At 38.0% G+C, this 19,262-nt stretch overlaps 1 protein-coding gene across 4 annotated transcripts in view; it reads right to left on the bottom strand.

Moving 5' to 3' along the window:
* Positions 1-3,176: 3,176 nt before the first annotated feature.
* LOC131681286 (ELAV-like protein 3) overlaps positions 3,177-19,262 on the bottom strand; it is a 50,597-nt gene continuing 34,511 nt past the window's right edge. Inside the window, exons 2-8 of one of the 4 annotated variants that reach the window (XM_058962011.1) lie at positions 17,386-17,995; positions 17,175-17,278; positions 16,948-17,101; positions 12,126-12,164; positions 5,035-5,263; positions 4,721-4,886; positions 3,177-4,660 (exon numbers count right to left, since the gene is read on the bottom strand). In XM_058962011.1, coding sequence (XP_058817994.1) covers positions 4,499-4,660; positions 4,721-4,886; positions 5,035-5,263; positions 12,126-12,164; positions 16,948-17,101; positions 17,175-17,278; positions 17,386-17,563 — 1,032 coding nt within the window. In that variant the 5' untranslated portion in view covers positions 17,564-17,995 and the 3' untranslated portion in view covers positions 3,177-4,498. Of the gene's footprint in view, positions 4,661-4,720; positions 4,905-5,034; positions 5,264-12,125; positions 12,165-16,947; positions 17,102-17,174; positions 17,279-17,385; positions 17,996-19,262 lie in introns of all 4 variants that reach the window. The other 3 variants (XM_058962009.1, XM_058962013.1, XM_058962012.1) reach the window with 3 other exon arrangements.

A 19,262-nucleotide genomic window follows, 5' to 3' on the forward strand; every position in this document is an offset into this window, starting at 1 on the left:
CTACTGCAACATCATCGCCTTCACCCAAGCTCGACAACCGTACTCTATCTCGCCAGGCATTTGCTTCAACATTCGACGACAGCGGTAATGACCGCAGCCATAAGATATCAGGTGGTGGTGTGCTTATTGCCGTTGTCATGGTATAAAAGCCCGAGTCATCAGCAATAACAGCTGGGCGAACATCGAACAAGTCTGGCCATCAGTGAAACATGGTGATCGCAATCTATTCCTGTGTGTCGTGTATTTCCCATCTGATAAAATTCATGATTCCATCCTGATCGGTGTATAACTTTCCTCCGTTTCTTTCATCACCTTGATCGCTGCTCCGTCTGATGAAATTGTTATACTGGGTGATTTCAACTTACCTGGCTTAACGTGGTGCCAGGCAAGTAATGAATTTTTACGATTGGATATCGAAAAATCTACGTTTATCAACAATACCAGTTGTATTCTGAAGAGCTACGGTAGCGCAACTCTTCGGTAAATCAATTATGTCATCAGCGAAAATGGACGAACATTGGACCTCAGGTTGGTAAGTACCCGCGATTACGCTCCGTGCTGCTGCACTGCTTCGTCTTCTTTATTCCAGCATGTGCCTCATCATCCCCCACTACAACTTGTACTCGTTGGTAAACTAGGACCCACTCCGAAACAAAGTCACGAGAATAATGCAAAAAATCGTGCCACTGCAACCGCTATCTGTGGTACTAGAGCCATTCAGCGGAAAATCAAAACTGTTGCGGATGAACGAGAGCAGTTTTGGGTCTGCTTGAGCCGTCTCGACCCGAGCCATACAGTGAAGGAAATTGTTGCTATGACCCAGGAATGCCTCGAAAAAAAAATGGCACACTCAAAGCAGTTTTGTTGATCAAGAAGGATACCGATCTCACGAAACTCAACTTCATTTCCTTCCGAGTTGAGCTACCGAGCGAACTAAAGGACACTGCACTCAAAGCGTGTACTTGGCCGACTGGAGTACTCGTTCGGGAATTCAATTTCGAACAGCTAAAACAGGATAGATTTCGCTAATGGAATACCGGGATGCACTGCCGCCTGTATTCTGGAAGCCCTCGATCCCCCCCCCCCCCTCACTACAGCTACTGCAGCCAACGTTCACCAGTCGTCCTGTTCCTGCGTGTGGAAGTGGAGAAAGGGTCTTCCAAACTTCCTACTGCGGCAAGTATCAATTTATTTTGAATAATTCAAGCGCTGAAATGTTCCCCGATTCCAGTTCATCGTTAATTACAGATGCCGTATTTCATGTCAGCGAATCCCAGTTGTTTACAGGAGGCACATAGAATATTTACAACAGTCCGATTGCGTGGAAAACGTAGCCAAAGGTAGTCTAAATTGACGAGTTTTATCAGTTTTCAATAAAATTACAACACAACGAAGATATATGAAAAATTCATTTTCCGTCGTCAATGTAAACTGTCTCTGGCAACACTGCTTCATCAGAATCCAATCAGACTAATTGCAATAACTTCAGTTCTAGAGCTGATCCTTGTTACTGTTAATACTCAAATGAAAGGCAATAGTCACGTTTATTAGCGTTACTTGATAAAACCGATGCCGAGTCTCTTTTGAGTTAACTGGACATCTTTAGTACGTGGTGTGATCTAAACAGAATGGTTTTAAACCCGAGTAAATGCTCAATTGTTTCGTTTACGCGGCAACGCCATCTGATTGAGTTCAACTACCGGTTTGTTGGTCGGTTTGTTGATTATGTGTTTCGCGGTCCTGGGGCGCCATGATTAATTTCACTAGCAACAAACCAACACACGTGACGAATGTAAAACCTATACTATAACGCATCTCGACTAGAGTTACTATATTAAGAGTTAGGCGTACACAAAAGCCGGAAAACTGGCAGATCTTATTTCAGGAAGAACACACTGGCATCCCATGCAAATGTTCAAGCTCTAGCTTAATAATTTAACTGTTGTTGTGAGTAATGTACCAATAGAAAAAAACAATTCGAAGATCTTATGATATGATTTCACATTTGTGCGAATATCTCTTGGTGTTATAGAAAAAAATCTTGTTCTCTTCGTTTCTCTACACTCGGTAACACAAAAAAGAGTAAAATATTTATGACCATAATCACAATACCTTTTCCATATACATCCAAAGAGAACATGTTATGTGACGTCATGCTCGATTGGCTCCGGCGTTTGACATGTTCAATTGGCTCCGCTCAGTGTCTCCGCCTAACTATGAATATAGTAACTATAGTCGGTGCTACACTCATTCAAACTTGGGTGTAATCCGTCTATCTCTTTCTTTGCACTACACCGTTGTAGCAACAAGAGAAAACGAAAACGCTGTAAGATCAGATTAAGGATTCCCAGCAATTCCCGAAGGACCAACAACGGTCGAATTGGCTCACAAGCCTACATTTAATCAAACTCGAATGAGATCCGAACTTATTGGTTATAGGAAATTTTTAGAGGCTCGTGCAATCCTCAGACCGGTTTTATGTCCTTGTATTTTGACAACGTGGCGCAAAAAATAAATCTACTATTTTGATTATTGTCTACAAATTGATCACTAACCGTAACGAAAGGTATTACAACTTAAAGACGCTAGGTATTCTAGAACAATCAATCATGAACTTATAACGGAAAATTAAAACTAGGCAGGCTCTCATGAGCAAGATCGAAAAGAATTGTGAATAATCTTTTGCCTTCTGCTTGTTAGTATCGGGCGTAAGATTTTTATAGCGTTTTCGTTTTTTCCTGGTGCTACACTGCTGTAGTGCCAAAAAGGCGATAAACTGATTACACTCAAGTTTGAATGAGTGTAGCACCGACTTCACCGATGTAGTGCACAGTCAAAGAAGAAATTGCCATTATATACTTCTGTCCACAATATTTTTTAAATATTGTTTTCCGAGATCTCGACTCTTGTGCGATATTTTATACTGCCTGTGTGAAAGAACTTCTTGAATAGTTGATCCATCAAAACAAGCATTAAAATCTCGATTTGTTCGATAATGTAAGCAGGTCACTCTCCTAATAAACCATTCAATAATGGTTTACCTTTAAAATGTTGTCAAATCTTAACACATCCTTTTGATTTGCTAAATTGCTCAATTTAGAATTGTAGATCTTAATTATTAATCGAAAAAAGTGAGGGCAAATAAGCGCTAAAATAAAATAAAAATACCTAATTAGTACTGTTTTGCAGCATAGTGTATTTTAATCCTTCAAGGTTTCGTTTCAATATATAGTGCACATAATCAAAGCAACAGATCAACCAAAAGTTAAACTTAATCGAATAAATATGACAAAGTAGTGTTGAGACTGTGTTGAACGTGAAAAAAGTTATTAAACATATATAAATAAACTAACGCAAACTATAAACTACAACTCATTCACTACACTTCTCAGTGAAAGTATATAGTAAGACACATACGAATATAATAAATAAGAGTTATTGAATATAATAGTGTAATAAGTTCGTAATTAAAAGGACTAGAATTAACTCTGGTTCGGCGAAGACTGTTTTGGTCATTCATTGACTTAGACTGAATCAGGTGTATTTTCCGCTCGTAGCTGGCACAGGTGTGTTTACAACTTGTTATTTTATTATTGAAACATAAACAAATACAAATACAACTCAAACGCGGTTAGCAGACGAACGCATCAAGTACAAAGAAAATGGATAATGGTAACCCAGTAAAACATCTTAAAAAATAATCCTCAAATTAATCAAACGAAACAACCTTAATCGAAACTAATCCGGAAGAACGTTCCGTAATTGATAAGCCGTACATCCAACCTAACCAAAAGCCAACAAATAATTAAAAAACTAACGCAAGAAAAATAGCACTATCGGGCAAGCTTGCCTTCTTTCTCCGCTCTGCTTGCTCCTTTTCGTCAATCATTACTGCTTCGCTACACTGTGTGTATAAAAAACTGCCCTAGATATCCATGCATACCGGTTTGTTCCGATAAATTTATCTAAAAATCTACTAGATGAAAACGTCGTCCTAATGGATTTGAAAAAATGGAGCCTCTGAAAGGAGCAAAAATGCCCCAATGTCTGCACAATAATCGCCCCCACGCGGACGGTAGATGTCACGTGCGAGAACCCTTACCGTGTTTAACTTGTTTGATTAAAAAATCTTGGAATTATATCTGTAATTCAATCGCAGTCTGACTGCAATCGTACATTCGTTGGCCACAGTTTTAGTCACAATCATTCCTTCTGTTCGCTTTTTTTCTGAGGATATATACTTGATTTAATTACTCTTTCGTTCGCGTTCTTGCTCTCCCTTTTTTGTCCTCTTGGGAAAATGGGTCCTTTTACCCTATTTCTCATTTCGTGATCGAATACTGACATGTTCGTTCGGTTGATTTAGTTTCTGGAGCTGGGGTAGACAGTTAACATTCCATATTTTGGATAACGATAAAATAATGAACCCAAAGCGGTCACTTCTGCTTCGCTCAGATCAATAGCGGGTAGGATCTGTTCCCATTCTTCGACCGGCTTTTTACGCGTTCTTGGACTTATTGGTTTTGAAGCTGACCTGCAGAACGCGATTTCCGAGGGTATAACCGTTGAGCGATTGAATCGCCACAACCGCCTCATCGTAGTTGGTCATCGTGACGAAACCGAATCCTTTGCACTTGTTAGTCTGCAGATCTTTGATTACCTAAAACAAAAATGTAAGTTATACACTCAGTCTACAGTGGTGCTGTCTGAGAACACTTACCTTCACGGACTGCACTGCTCCGAATGGACCAAACAGCTGCCACAGGACATTCTCTTCCGTTTCCGGTGCCAGGTTGTAAACAAAAATACACCACCCAGACCCGTTGGCGATGGCATTCGTTGGGATCATTGTGTTGGCCAACAGGTCCCCAGCTAGTGGGGAATATCTGTAATTTGGAATAGCACTACCCCATATGAAAAGCGTTAGAGCGTTCGCTACGATTTTTCCTCATGAAAAATTGCTTATAGACGGTTTTACAATCACGTTTCTCTACATCAAATAAAAAAAAATATTATTTTAAAATAAAAGATCACCTGAATCTTCCCGTCGCATGATGAATTGGACCGGGAAAGCGTCGAGCTGCCTGTGGCCCCAGGTAGGCTGCCAGCGCTGGGACGGTCTTCGTATTGCTTGGATTGTTGGCGAATTTGACGGTAATCGGCTCACTTGATCCCTTCGGTACCGTTCCGTTCAGTTCTTTGATGGCCTTTTCGGCTTCCATGCGTTGATCGAAACGGATGAAACCCACTCCTTTGGAGAGACCTGGAAGTAAAAACAAATCCTTACTCATACAAAATTGGCTGTGGAATTTCCAACTAGGGAATCTTCGTTTTAGCGCCACGAAAAACACGTTCCCCATCCATAAACTAATCGAAATTATCATTTGTTATATATGTAGACATTATTGTCTAAAGTTTGGCACGTTTTTGCAAGATCTGTAGCATATAAGCCCCATAACGAGAAACAATAGAAGCGAAAAATGTTTCTCTCTATTTTATAATGAAAATAATAGTTTTGTATGTGTATTGTGTATTAAAGGTGATTCACAATATACTAGTATCGAATAACATCAGGTTTAAGAAGTTCAGGTTTAACAAGTGAAAACCATACTACTAAGTATTGAAGAAAGTAGCGCACTTTGTTTACGAAAACAGCATTAAATATATCATCTAGCATAAAGTAATTTTTGGTAGTTTAAACAACGTTTAAATTGTGTCCAACCACTTTACTACACCATCATTCCTTCTTCTTGGCCAAGGCAAACCTCAAACAACACAATGCAGTTATGAAGACCAGATTACCATGTGATAGTTCATTATACAAATGAAATTAAGGGAATACCTTAAATGTTCTGCTATCTTACCAATTGCCTTTAAAATATTTCTCATTTTGGAAATCTTGGCTTTTTTTTCGAGAGTTGTCCTACTGGAGCTGTAGAGCTAGGTTCTCGGAAGGGCTCCCCGTCAGAATCACATACTACAATTTGCAGACGAGACAGGCAATGTCGCCCAATAAAACACTGCATTAGGCCAATTGTAGCGGGCCGTGATTCTGAATGTGATATTCATTGTACGGTTCAGGTATGTGCGGGCGTAGGGACTCGCGATCGCGTGTATCATCGCGAAGGGCTCGAACATTTGCACGTTAACGTGCTCGATCGCGTGTGCGTTTGTATGTCGCGTGTGCGTTTGTATGTCGCGTGTGCTAACGTGTAACTTCGCGTGCATAAATTCTATTTCATAACCGTGTGCCTTTCGCATATTCGCGTGTGTTCTAGAATGATTGCGCGCGGACCGTGAATCTGATACTTAATTTTTTGTGTACGGTTCAGATTCCAGAAGGAAGTGGGTTCTTCCATATCATTAGAGTTCCCAATCATGTCGTCGTAGAACGCGTGGTCTAGTGGATATGAGCTTTATTTTTTTGATTGGTCCAACTGAATGTATGGACCTAAATTGCTAGAATGAAGGTTAAAGATTTCCGGACGTGACCGATTCATGATCGCGCGTTTGCGGGTTGGCGTTTGAGATCGCGTTTGTAACTTCGTAAGTACTAAAACGTTCACACAATTGCCGGAGTGTTATCAAGGTTACGCGATCGCGGGCATAGGTGTGCGTAGATGATCGCGAAGGGCTTAAGCGTTCGTATGTTGACGTGTTTGTCACGTGTGCTCGCGTGTATGTGACTTCGCGTGTATAAATTCGATTTTGAAACCCTGCGGCGATTCATATATTCGCGGACCGTCATTCAGATCTTTAGTTTTCGGTGTACTGATCACATTCTGACAGGGAGAGAGTTACCCCATATCACTAGAGTTTCCGGTCATGTCGCCATGGAACGTTTTGTCTAGTGGATATGGGAGTTATTTTTCAATTTTATTATTTTTTTATTAATTAACAAGGACCTAGATTTTTTGTACCGAGGACAGAGACTTCCGGACGACTCTGATTCATGATGGCACGAGCGCGGGAGTTTGTAGGTTGACGCTTGAGATCGTGTTGGTAAGTTTATGAGTGCTGAGATTTTCACCTTATCACCGGGGTGTAATCATGTTTGCGAGTTCGTGGGCGTAGGTTGCTTGGAAAAGCTCTAACGTTTGTGCGCTGACGTGATTTTGTAACGTGTGTTCTTGAATGGTCGCGCGAACCGTGAGTCTGATATTAAATTTTCAGTGCGCGGTTAGAATTCTGGCAGAGAGTGGGATCGTTTATATCGATAGGGTTCCCGGTCATGTCGCCATGAGACGTGTTGTCTAATAGGTATGAGCGTAGTTTCTTAATTGGTCCAGCTGAAGACATGGACCTAGGCTTCTAGGATCAAGGATAGACTTTCGGACGTGACCGATTCGTAATCGCGTGCACGATGGCATTTTTGTAGTTTCCCGCTGAGACCGCGTTTGAGAATGTGTGAGTGTTAAGACGTTCACTATCACCATCTTTGTTGACCCAGCTGAAGGCGGGTGTAGAATGGCAGTATAGGACTCGAAAAGAAGAAATAAAAGACAATATATGAGAGACGTAATAGATTAGATAGGTACAAGATACAGCTGAAGCTATGATCATCACATGAGACATACATTAGTACTTCAAACACTACTAATACTTGAATAGCCAATCACCACACATAGCACATCCTTTCTCAATTATCTATTTGTTACTGGTTGATTGTTGGTTATGAGCTGGTAAATAGAGGAAAGGTATAGAACAGAAAAAGGCTCATATCAGCCCTCCCGGCCTCCTCGACACACCACTATCGAGGCGTATTGTAATCAACATCTTGAAGTGGGCTTCTTATATAAATCAAATCCTCAGTAGTCATAATGTTTGGTGGATTATTAACATGAGAACTAATTAACCTCTAGTAGTAGAACTTGGTGCAAATAAAAACTAAAAAGAGCGAAGGTCCTTATATTTAGATAACTCTATTGAATCTATTGTGGCTTGATGATGTTTACAATACCGTCAATCCCATCAACCTGCGAAAGGGATTTTGGAAATCTTGGCTTTGAACACAAATCACCTCTGTGCTATGATACTTTATCATTTTCAACGATAGCTCAGGATTTAATATCGAGAAGCCATATCTTGACCATGCCACGCTGAAACCCTGTTCCTAAGTTGATCAGAGTCGGTCGACATTTACCCATTTCTAAAACGGCTTAGAAGTCGCATGGAAAAAAACATTTCATCAAATTATGAATCGCCGCCATCCCACAGTAGTTCCTAAACACACGAAGTAAAGAGAAGTTGTAAAAATTGGTTTACATGGCTAAATGGAGTATTCAACTAATTTTGAGTAACTAAATCCATTTGAGCTATCAGTTTTGAATCCCTTTGAAACAGTGATCGTTAAAGGGTTAATATACACGTAAAAATAATAACCAATCAAAACCGATGCAGAACTGGTTTCCAACACTCGTAAAAATGAATTATCAACAATATCAAGTTCATAGTAGGCTCGCTCTCATCTGTGACGAGTCGCTTCTTCTTTCGCTCTCGTGTGCATTTCACAAAAAGTGCGCTTTCAAATACGATAATATTGCTTTGTCCGCTAATCGTAAGCTGATCGTCGGTGATCCATTGTACCTGGACAGTTTTGTTTAAGTGTGCCCAAAGAATTGCCGAAACGATTCCTACCATCACTCACAGAAGAGGAAGGACAAGTAAGCAAAAAGTTTTAGCACGAAAAGCTGGGTTGGTTCGATTGATTTGTCCGGTTTTGGTGTTATCTGTTGCTTCTGCTGTGTGAAGTGCGAATTGTCTCTTCTATAATACTGCACCATGCTCTAAACCCGTGCAAAAATGACTTCCCCTGAAAACGATTCATCTCAAGAATAGGCTCAAGATATATCCAGACTCCTCGACCGGACCATACGTGATCTTCTTCCGGACCGAAGACAAACATTGTTTAAATCCGTTGTAAGTTTCTCGAGTTGTAACGGAGGGATATTTGGCCGTGACGCGAGGTTCTGCAATGGCTGTTTTTTTTTACGTGGTTAATGGACAACCCCCAGGTTGAAAATAATGTTGCACCCAGCTTGTAGGTAAATCATAGATTTCTTTATTCACAGCTGCTGTGACTCGCTGGAAGTGTATGGTGAACTACCATGCGGTTACATCGTTTCCATGGATGTGGGGTGTATACATAGATTTTTTATTTTCAAAAAAATATATCTTCGAAACCCCTAGATCTGGTTCAAAAATATGTTTGCAGATGTTGTTTAGCATTGAATGATCTTTTAAATAAAAATATAAAAGTATGGAGTATTCAAGGACCCTAGCAGTAAAAATCAAGAAAAAGCATTAAATGCGTATTTTGTTCGTACACAACTCAATGTTTTTCAAAGTTAATAATTCTTTCTTGAAACTAGACTTAAATACCTTTCATTTGACCTATAACACATGAAAATCGGTTCAGCGGTTCAAAAGTTACGAATTTTAAAAAAATCAACTTTTGAAAAATCACAATTTTTTGAACGAGTCTAACGTGGAAAGGGACACCTTAATGACGAAATAAAAAAAATATGTAGGGTGATGAGCCTATTTTCATCATACTAAGCAAGGTGCCTCACTAATTCGGTCATTTCTTGCCTTACAATCAATGGAATGCGTAAAAATGGACATCAACCGCTTCGCTTCGTTGTTAAGAACCAATATAATAACACAAATGCGTTGAAAACAGTAAAATTCTCGTGTTTGAGCACAATGAAAACTCGAATCGAGTGCCCCTATTGTTGCGCTACCATTTGACTCAATGCGTTGAACAAAGATGGCAGACACTGCTCTAGCCAACGGCTTCAAATGGGTAGGGTGATAATAGAAACATGGCGCAAATAGGCTCATCACCCTATCTAATATTTTTCGGTAAGGAACGATTCAACCAATTATTGCAGAATTCTGAGAGATCGTATAACTTTTTTCGTGGAATTACATATATATATATATATATATATATATATATATATATATATATATATATATATATATATATATATATATATATATATATATATATATATATATATATATATATATATATATATATATATATATATATATATATATATATATATATATATATATATATATATATATATATATATATATATATATATATATATATATATATATATGTATATATATATATATATATATATATATATATATATATATATAGACAGATAGATGTGCGAACCGCATATATATGTAAACCCAAATAGCTTTATATTTGAACTACACTGCCCATAAAAGCATAAGAGTCCCATATTGAAAAACAGCAAACTGAGAAAAACGCTGTTGAAGATTTACATTCTCGTAGAGCCTTATGGATGGGACAATCATGTTTTGGTATTTTTTTTTTCTATATTTTCAAAACAAATCTGGTAATCTTATTTGTGCATTGTGATTAAGTGGTTATACAGAATACAATCCAACAGATAACTCATTTTCGCCAAAATCCCATATGGGACTATTATGCTTTTATGGGCAGTACCAGAGGTGGGTAAGAAAACCAACCGGTACGTACATTCACCGGTACGGTTGTCAAAATCTCAACACGTGTAAACGAGTGATGCAAATCGTATTCGGCTTTGATTTCGTTCACACGGTAAACGAAGTCAAAACCTCAACTGGGTCTCAGCTTCTAAAACCAAACCGAGTCACTCATCACCGTTTATAAGAGTGCAGCAAGAATTATTTCATTTAATAGGCCGCCGTTGGAAACTAAGTTTCTTTAAGGAATAAATATTTCCGGCGCAAACATTCGAATGAAAAAAAAAATTCACATTGCCACCAATCACGAATTTGTCTGTCTTATTACAACAAAACATACATATAACACGACCTTCAATCATTAATGTGGATATTGGTCCATACTGTAACCATGCTAGTTGTTAAATCATCATGAATAGGAATAGGCCATAAATTTTAATATAATTCCACCATTTTGAATTTCTAATTTACGACGAAATTCAAGTTTTGTTTCCTTGGAATTATATTCCTATTTAAATATGCATGCTTTTAAATGCTAAATCGTCGTGAAAATAACACCATATTGGGATGCAAATTGGCAACGAATAACAATTTTTAATCTATAGACAACTTTTTGATATCAAAAATATCCTTGTTTCGTGATTTTTTACCATTAAAACGTAATTGAATGCCAGTAGTATTGAATATAGCTCGTCATATCAGATTTAAAATTACGGCAGGCATCAATTTGCGGTCTTTTGACATATTTCTTATATTAAAAATGTCCATGTCGCGTGATTCTAGATGACAGAATATCTTGAATATACCTTCATCATAAATTTTGATCTGCTATCTTAGATATAAAAATAGCGGAGGCAATTAAATTTTCTTTTACTTTCGATTTTGGGCAGTTTCCCATACCAAACATACCCATATTGCAAACTTCCTGATGATAAATCATTATGAAAATGTCGCAATATTGAGTTAAAGAACGCCATTTATGACAACGAACATATATTATTTGAGTAGAAAGATGTATGAAGACATTTTTTCAATTACCGAAAAGATACCTTATATTATACCCAAAAGAAATTGGTTCAGAGTTCGTAATAAAAATACTAGCAGCACTAGCTCAACCGATAAACATCAACCTGAGTACACAACCGCAACACAACCGAAGTTTGGTTTCGTTATTCTTGTGTTTCCTTCCCATACTCGTGCACCGGTAAACGAAAATCAAAACCAAACCGCGGTGCTGTGTAAACGAAACAGCGGTTAGACCGCACACAATGTAAAGGAAACACAAACACGTGTGGAGGTTTGGTTTACCGTACCGGTACTCAACCGGTATTTTCCCACCTCTGGGCAGTACACATATTGAACATTTTTGAACCGGGCAGATTATCTGTCGAAGTGTAAAGTCTGTTACGTCGATCGGATGTTCATATGAGATATTAACAAATAACTGCAAAGAGTATCCAAAACATCTCGAAAACGCTTCTTCGAACAGGAAAATTGACATGTTCGTGTTCAACTATGCTACTTTTTCCTAAACTGAACGTGATTACTCCGAAACATGTAACCTAGTGCTACAATTTTAAATATACATTTATTAAATAAATTTCAACTTAACTAAAACCACCAGTTATACATACCGGGCGAAGAATCTCCAGAAGCTGAAGCGTACTGGCGTGCTACAAAAGTAAAGAAAAAATAAATAAACATAAAAATAACGAAACACTTAAACTGAAATAAAATAAACAATTATTGTAAATGAAATGCGAATAAGTTTCGATAAAAACCATAAGATTTAGCCCCACCTTAATGTAGGGTTGAGGTTTACTTAACATATTTTGAACAAAAATCTGGAGCTGGTTATTTTTAAAACTAATTGAAATACTATAATACTTCATCACATCCAAAAACTCATCAAGGCAGTGTAACAGGGAAAAAAATCTAAAAATGAACCAGTGGGGCAGTTGAAATGAAAAACTATGAAAAACATTTCACTGGATACGTGATTTAACTCTTCGAATAAACTCTTTAAAAGAAATTGAAATTGATTATTGTTAATGTCCTCCCTCGTGAGGTTTTCAGCAGTATCGGCATATGATTGTCATATAGCTTGTTTCGTAATGGAGTTTTTTTACGCGGAGAGATTTTTCTTGGTAAACATCACCGGTAGTAAAGCAATTTAACCCCGGCTGTGGGCCTTATGCGGTTGTTATTGCTGCATAAATATTAACATGGTCAAATGTTATGGCTGAAATAGGTAATTCCATATAAAATTAACGATTTGATGTATCAAATCATTAGTTTTAACAACTTTAAAGCCATTATATCTATCATGCCTCAACCTAGATTATTATTAGGCGATTTCAATGCACCATTTGGAGCGAATCATATGACGATGCCCGAGCTAATTCAATTTATGAGCTATGCGATGATTGTGATTAAACGATTTTAGAGAGGTATTGTCTGCCAACCAGTAAGAGAAAACAGAATTTATACGTCGCTTTGTTCCTCATCGCTAGCTCTAAGCTGTGAATGGTCAATTATAAATGATCCCCGAGGAAGCTACCACTTTCCGAACCAGATTTATGTTTCTCATTCATCTTCACCTCCACCGGAGATTCTTGCATAGTATATATGACGTGTTCAAAGATGTGTCAAAATATATTCTCCTTAGTATTACTAAAAGAAAGAAAGTTTAAATTGTAAGCCAAAAGAAATTTGTATCTCAATAAAAAAAATGAAATTGTGCATCGAGAATTTCAGACGCATGCATTTTGTGCGCAAGAAAAATTTGCGGTTAATTTCAGGTTTTAAACTTTCGAGTGGGTATTTGTCCTCTCGGTTATTTTCGAGTGGGTAGTACTACCCATACTACCCACGGTATCCGCCGGCCCTGGTTTCTGACGCTTCAGGTTATGGTTTAAGAGGAGTAATGAGGTTAAAGGTACAGAAAAACCTATTTCTTTTACTTCCTTCTCTTTAAATAAAGCTCAAATGAAGTACCCCACAGTTCATTTAGAAGCTTTAGCATTAGTTTGCACTGTGAAGAAATTTCATAAGTTTTATATGATCAAAGGTTTGTGGTTTACAATGATCACAAACATTTGGTAGGAATTTTCGGGAAGGCTGGGAAGAATGCTATTTTTGTAACTAGGTTACAAAGATATGTTTTGGAGATGGCTTTTTATGATTTTGATATTATATATAGACCGTCTAAAAAGATGGGAAACGCTGATTTTTGATCGCGATTCCCATTGAACCAGGAAGTACCAGAACAATTTGATAGGGAAGCTGTCAAAAGTATCAATTTTAGTCAGGAATTTCCCATATATTATTCCCAGGTTGCCAATAAGACGAGAACAGACGAATTTTTACAACGAATTGCACATTATATGCAGAATGGTTGGCCAAACAGAGTAGATTAAGGTTACGCACACATTTTCGCGAATCGAGTGGATTTGGAAATTGTGGGAGATTGTTTACTATTCCAGGACAGGGTTGTGATTCCAAAATCCATGCATAGCGGGATTTTGAAGTTATTACATGCTAATCATTCTGGGGTTGTGAAAATGAAGAAATTGTCTCGTCGAGTAGTTTTTTGGTTTGGGAATAACTTAGACATTGAAAAATATGTTGATGCTTGCGAATCTTGCAGGAGAATGGCAATTCTATTCTATTCTAACCTTTACACAGCCAGTATTGAAAAGTATCCTAGAAAACACTGCAGTTATTCTTTAGTGTGTTTCTTGTCAACATTAATATTTGAAGCATATTATAATATGTCGCAAATATTAAAACGGCCAGGCCTACTGTGCAGAGTTGTGTTTGAAGATGTTTCAATATTATACGGCAATTGAATTATTCACACAATTCAACCAACGAATCGTTTTGAAATTTGAATGAGGAAGAAACGAGGACAACCGTACCGACCGTTTCAGATTATAGGGGGTTAGGATAAAACGTTGATAGTGACTTGGCTAAGAAGGTTAATGTCACTCCTTTGGTCCTTTGGGATGGGACAGAGGTATTTACACCTTGCCCTGGCTAAAGAGCCTAGGTTAAAGCCCCTTTACTCGTTCTGAATCTTGCAAGAGAATGGCAATTGTTCCTAAACCAAAAATAAATTCCGCTTGGATTCCTACTAAACGACCATTCAGCAGAATTCACGCTGATTTCATAAAACTTTCTTACTTATTGTCGATAGTTGCTCGAAATGGATTGAAATTGAATGGATGAAACATGGGAATGATGCGAAGAAAGTTTTAAAGAAATTTATAAGTATATTTGCTTGATTTGGGTTGCCTGATGTGGTGGTTACAGATGGGGGTCCTCCTTTTAATTCCTGTGATTTTGTTACCGTTTTTAGAAAGGCAAGGTATCAAGATCTTAAAAAGTCCACCATACAATCCATCCAGTAAGGGACAAGCTGAACGTTCGGTTAGGATTGTAAAAGATGTTTTAAAACGTTTCATGATAGAGCCAAATATCAAACAATTAGATATTGAAGACCAGATAAATGTATTTCTGATGAACTACAGAAATACCTCTTTATCGTCAGTTGGGAGATTCCTAGCTGAAAATATTTTCTGTTATAAACCCAAAATGTTGATTGATTTGTTGAACCCAAGGTCTAATTACAAACAGCAATTAGCGGAACCACCACCCCTTATTGATGAACCAAAGCATACAAAAAGAGTTGAGCATGTGAAGATTCCGTTCAATGAACCGCTAGATAGGCTTACAATGGGTGATGTGGTTTACTATAAAAACCACAACTCCCATGATTTTTCACAATGGTTGAAAGCTCAATACGTACGAAAACTTTCGACAAACTTATTCCAGGTATCAATTGGAAGCTCGTAATGGCTCATCGTAACCAACTGAAAGCTCCGAAGTTTTCATCTGCTAAGGCTTGCGGAATTATACTTCCTTTCGCTAGCAGTGATGATCGAGTCGGAAAGAAGGATGAGCGTAAGCGAGCTTTATATGAGCTTTATGTGAGGATCACACTCACAGGGATTATTCGCTGCAAAGCTACTCACAGGCGATATTGACAGCTCTGCTCTGCTTACTCAGCTGAATTTGTACGCTCCTGAGAGACAACTTCGTCGTCGTAACTTCTTGTTCCTGGAGTCACGAAATACACAGTACGGACAGCACAACCCACTTCGATTCGTTTGCTCGAGATTCAACGAACTTGCTGATTTCTTTGATTTTAATGTGTCGACTAATGTGTTTCGTCAACGAGTACTTGATAATTTTCGTGTTGTTCGTAATGTTTAAATTTTTGATTAGTTTTAACCTTTAGTTTTAAGTTTTCATTAAGACAATCTATGTCAGATGAAATTATACCAAACAAATAAACAAATAAACAAATATGGAATGGCCAGTGGTGATGAAGAGGAGGTATTTCGAGGTTTTCCCGAATCTATCTCTAAGCGTCGGAAATTTTCCGAATCAGAATGTGATGCTCGAAGGAAAACTGCTAAGATACAAGCTCCTACGCTAAGGAGATCGACACGGTTAAAGAAGGCCAACATCGAGAAGAACTTTATATATAAGTATAAATGAATTGTGAATAATAAATTTTAATTTACTTGATAAGCAAAGTTAGTATTTAAGTAAAAAAATAGAATTAACAAAAAAAGGGATAAGAATTGTTATACCTTCGTGGAATGGCCCAGTAGTGAGATTCACCTTCTGTGTATCTCGTTCGATTGTATGCGTGAGCATGAAGTGAAAGGTAAAATAAAAAGTATTGGCTGCTCAGCAGTCAACTGTACTACCAACAGGGACGCGTGTGTTCTTTTCACATTAAAAAAAGAAACTCTTATAACTTATAAATTAGATAAGTAAAATTACATGTAAATTACGGTATTCTTTTAAATATAAAAAATTGGGATCACACCCGCTCGATCGGAAAGTATGAAAAACAAAAATGTTTTTTGTTTTAATTTAACTACAATTTAACACCTGCCATTTACTTTAACTACACTTGTACTGCATCGATGGGTTATGCTAGTACTTAAAAATACAAATGTACCTTATTATAACTGCTTTAGTCTACAAAAGTCTACAGTCTGATATCACAAGTTGAAATCGAAATATCTGTTGTAGTGAAGCGCATTTGCACTTTGAAGTGAAAGTATATCTGTATAATGCAGAAATATTGTAGTAAGAAGAAGAAGGGTTATTTTCGCCCTTCAATCTGTCAAAAATATCGAACGCTAGTAGTGATCGATATATTTTACTGAATAGCCGAATATTCGTACCTACAAAAGACGATCATAACAACATCCGTTATTTTTAAGTTTTTTGATATAGTGGATTTTTAAATTAAAAACTTTTTTCAAACTGGTGTAAATCGGACATTTCATTGTAGCGTACCAAACACATTGAAAAGTGGAACAAAAAGATGGCACATCCTGCAATAAACATCCCTATCCCTTAGTAGTAACTCACCTGTAATATTGTCACACAGTATGCGGGATGTGATGATGCGTCCATACGGGCTGAACAACACCTCCAAATCAGCCTGAAGCATATTCTTCGGTAACCCAGACACGTACAGATTTGCTCCCTTTATTGCTTCGGAACTTGGTCGTGCAAATGATACCTACGCGGAATGGGTGAAGCGCAAAGTAGTCTGGTCAGATCATGGTAAGCAAAAAAAACTTACTCGAACTCACCTTAATCTGCTTGTTTTGCAATCTTAGGCCATTCAGTGTACTGATTGCTTTGCTCGCATCCTCCGCTCGCAGATAGTTCACGAAGCCATAACCCAAACTTTGACCTAAAGAAAAAAAGCGAACGAGGAACACAAAAATAAATATAATTAACGCCTACCACTAACGAACGAAGTTTCCTTCTACCCTATCCCCCACAAGGGTCCGGACTTACCCGTAACTTTATCCCTAATCAGCTTGCAGCTCTCGACTTCCCCGATGCTGGAGAACAGTGAGCGAATCTCCTCCTGGGTCATTTGCTGCGGCAGATAATTGACGATGAGATTGGTCTTGGAGTCCTCCTGACCTCCGCCACCGTTCTGCTGATTATCCGCAATTCCGTTCGTCATCATGACAATTCTTTTTTCTTTTCCGATGCGGCGCTGGGAGGGGTGGTGATTGTGTTCTATGAAACTACCTTCGCAAGTCGTCACTCGTAAAAAGTGTTGGCAAGGGGGAGGGCGCGTGTGTAAAAGCACTAACGTAGTCTGTTATCCGTTCCGGTTCGGTTCTCAGTGTTTGATAAAAACGTGCACGCCGAAGCTAGCTTCCCGTGCAGTCAGTTAAAATTTATTGGATTTCACTGTCAGTTTTGCTGGGTTTTTTCGTTAAGACTTATATTATATAGTAATACTGATGATATTCGTTCTGCTCGTTCTTCTCGGCTTGGTGGTGGAAAGCGTGACACCGTTTGCGTGATAAATCCTAGTTCCCGTCGTTTTTTTATTTGCAGTCCCAGTTCGTTTTGCTCGTATTGTTCTGCCACGGTGTGAAAAACTTCTCCTCTGGAAAAGAGAGTGAAAGGGAAATGCAATAAAATAAATTAAACCGGCAAAAGCTTGAACGACTCAAAGGTATGGTTAAGTGTGAAACAACGTGGCACGATTCCGCTAAGAGAAGGACTCATGACGAAATGACATTATTACCTTACCAACGTGTCTTTCGATGCGTTATTTGTTCGGGAGTTTCGTAACTATGCAAAGACTTCTAGGAAATGGGAACGTTCTATTAGAAATTAGTTGAATGAGTGCAATGGCTTATTGTAGTTCTTCATTTGAAACAATTGCACAAAATAAGCAGTTGAAACTGTTGAGATTAGTAGAACTAGTTTGGATAGTTTGTGATTTTCTACATGTGTAACTTGTTCATTATTATATGCTCTTTAAAAAAATAGGGAGAGCTCGTGCCCATTTCATCATCCAATATTTCACACTTCTGAAGCTAAGTTGATTATGTTTTCTTGGGTACGTAGGTTTCTTTGGATATATGCTCAAGTAATCATCAACGTGACACCTTAACATATCTCATACATTTGTCAAGTGCTTGTTTAAGGGACCAATAGTAAGACTGTATAAAAAATTCACATTGAATAATCCGTCTGTTGCGGGCTGAAAAGGGTCGATTCTGCATAAATATATCACTAAGGACTGGTGGCCAGATATCATGCTGGACCAACACATCCAAAACAACCGAAAGTTCTCTGCCTACTCTCAGACCACACTATGTACTTATGACAATCAGTCTCCCATGTGTCAGTATTGCAAACAATCTCCACATTCTGGAAAATCCTACATGGAAATCCCCAGTACAAAAATCTTTACCACAACAAAAGCAAATACAGAGACCTTAGCATCTTTAGTTAAAACACAAACTAATCTGTCCAATCGGTTGAGGGTTATATCTACTTGAGTAGATCGAAAAAAAAATTCGGTTTCTTAAACAACGAAGGAAATATTGCAGATTTGACTATTGTTCAATCATTGGGGTGTCTTATGCATCTATTGCCCATTAGTTTATCTCAACATGAAAATGACATTCTTGACACTACTACGGGCTCAGAAGATGGTCGGAGTAGATGACTATATGTATGTGGAATATTACTCATTTTAACATTGCATAATATTGACGTGAACCTTTAAACAAAATTATCGCAAAATCGTGTTTTTTCGAAAACGGCTTAGAGGTGACCCCGATTTCCCGGCAACAACTAAATCGATCGATTTGAAACTTTCACTCTACCATTATACGGCTTTTTCGTGAATAAAGAAATAA

The sequence above is a fragment of the Topomyia yanbarensis genome, chromosome 2, assembly GCF_030247195.1.
Source record: "Topomyia yanbarensis strain Yona2022 chromosome 2, ASM3024719v1, whole genome shotgun sequence".
Classification (NCBI taxonomy): Eukaryota; Metazoa; Arthropoda; class Insecta; order Diptera; family Culicidae; genus Topomyia; species Topomyia yanbarensis.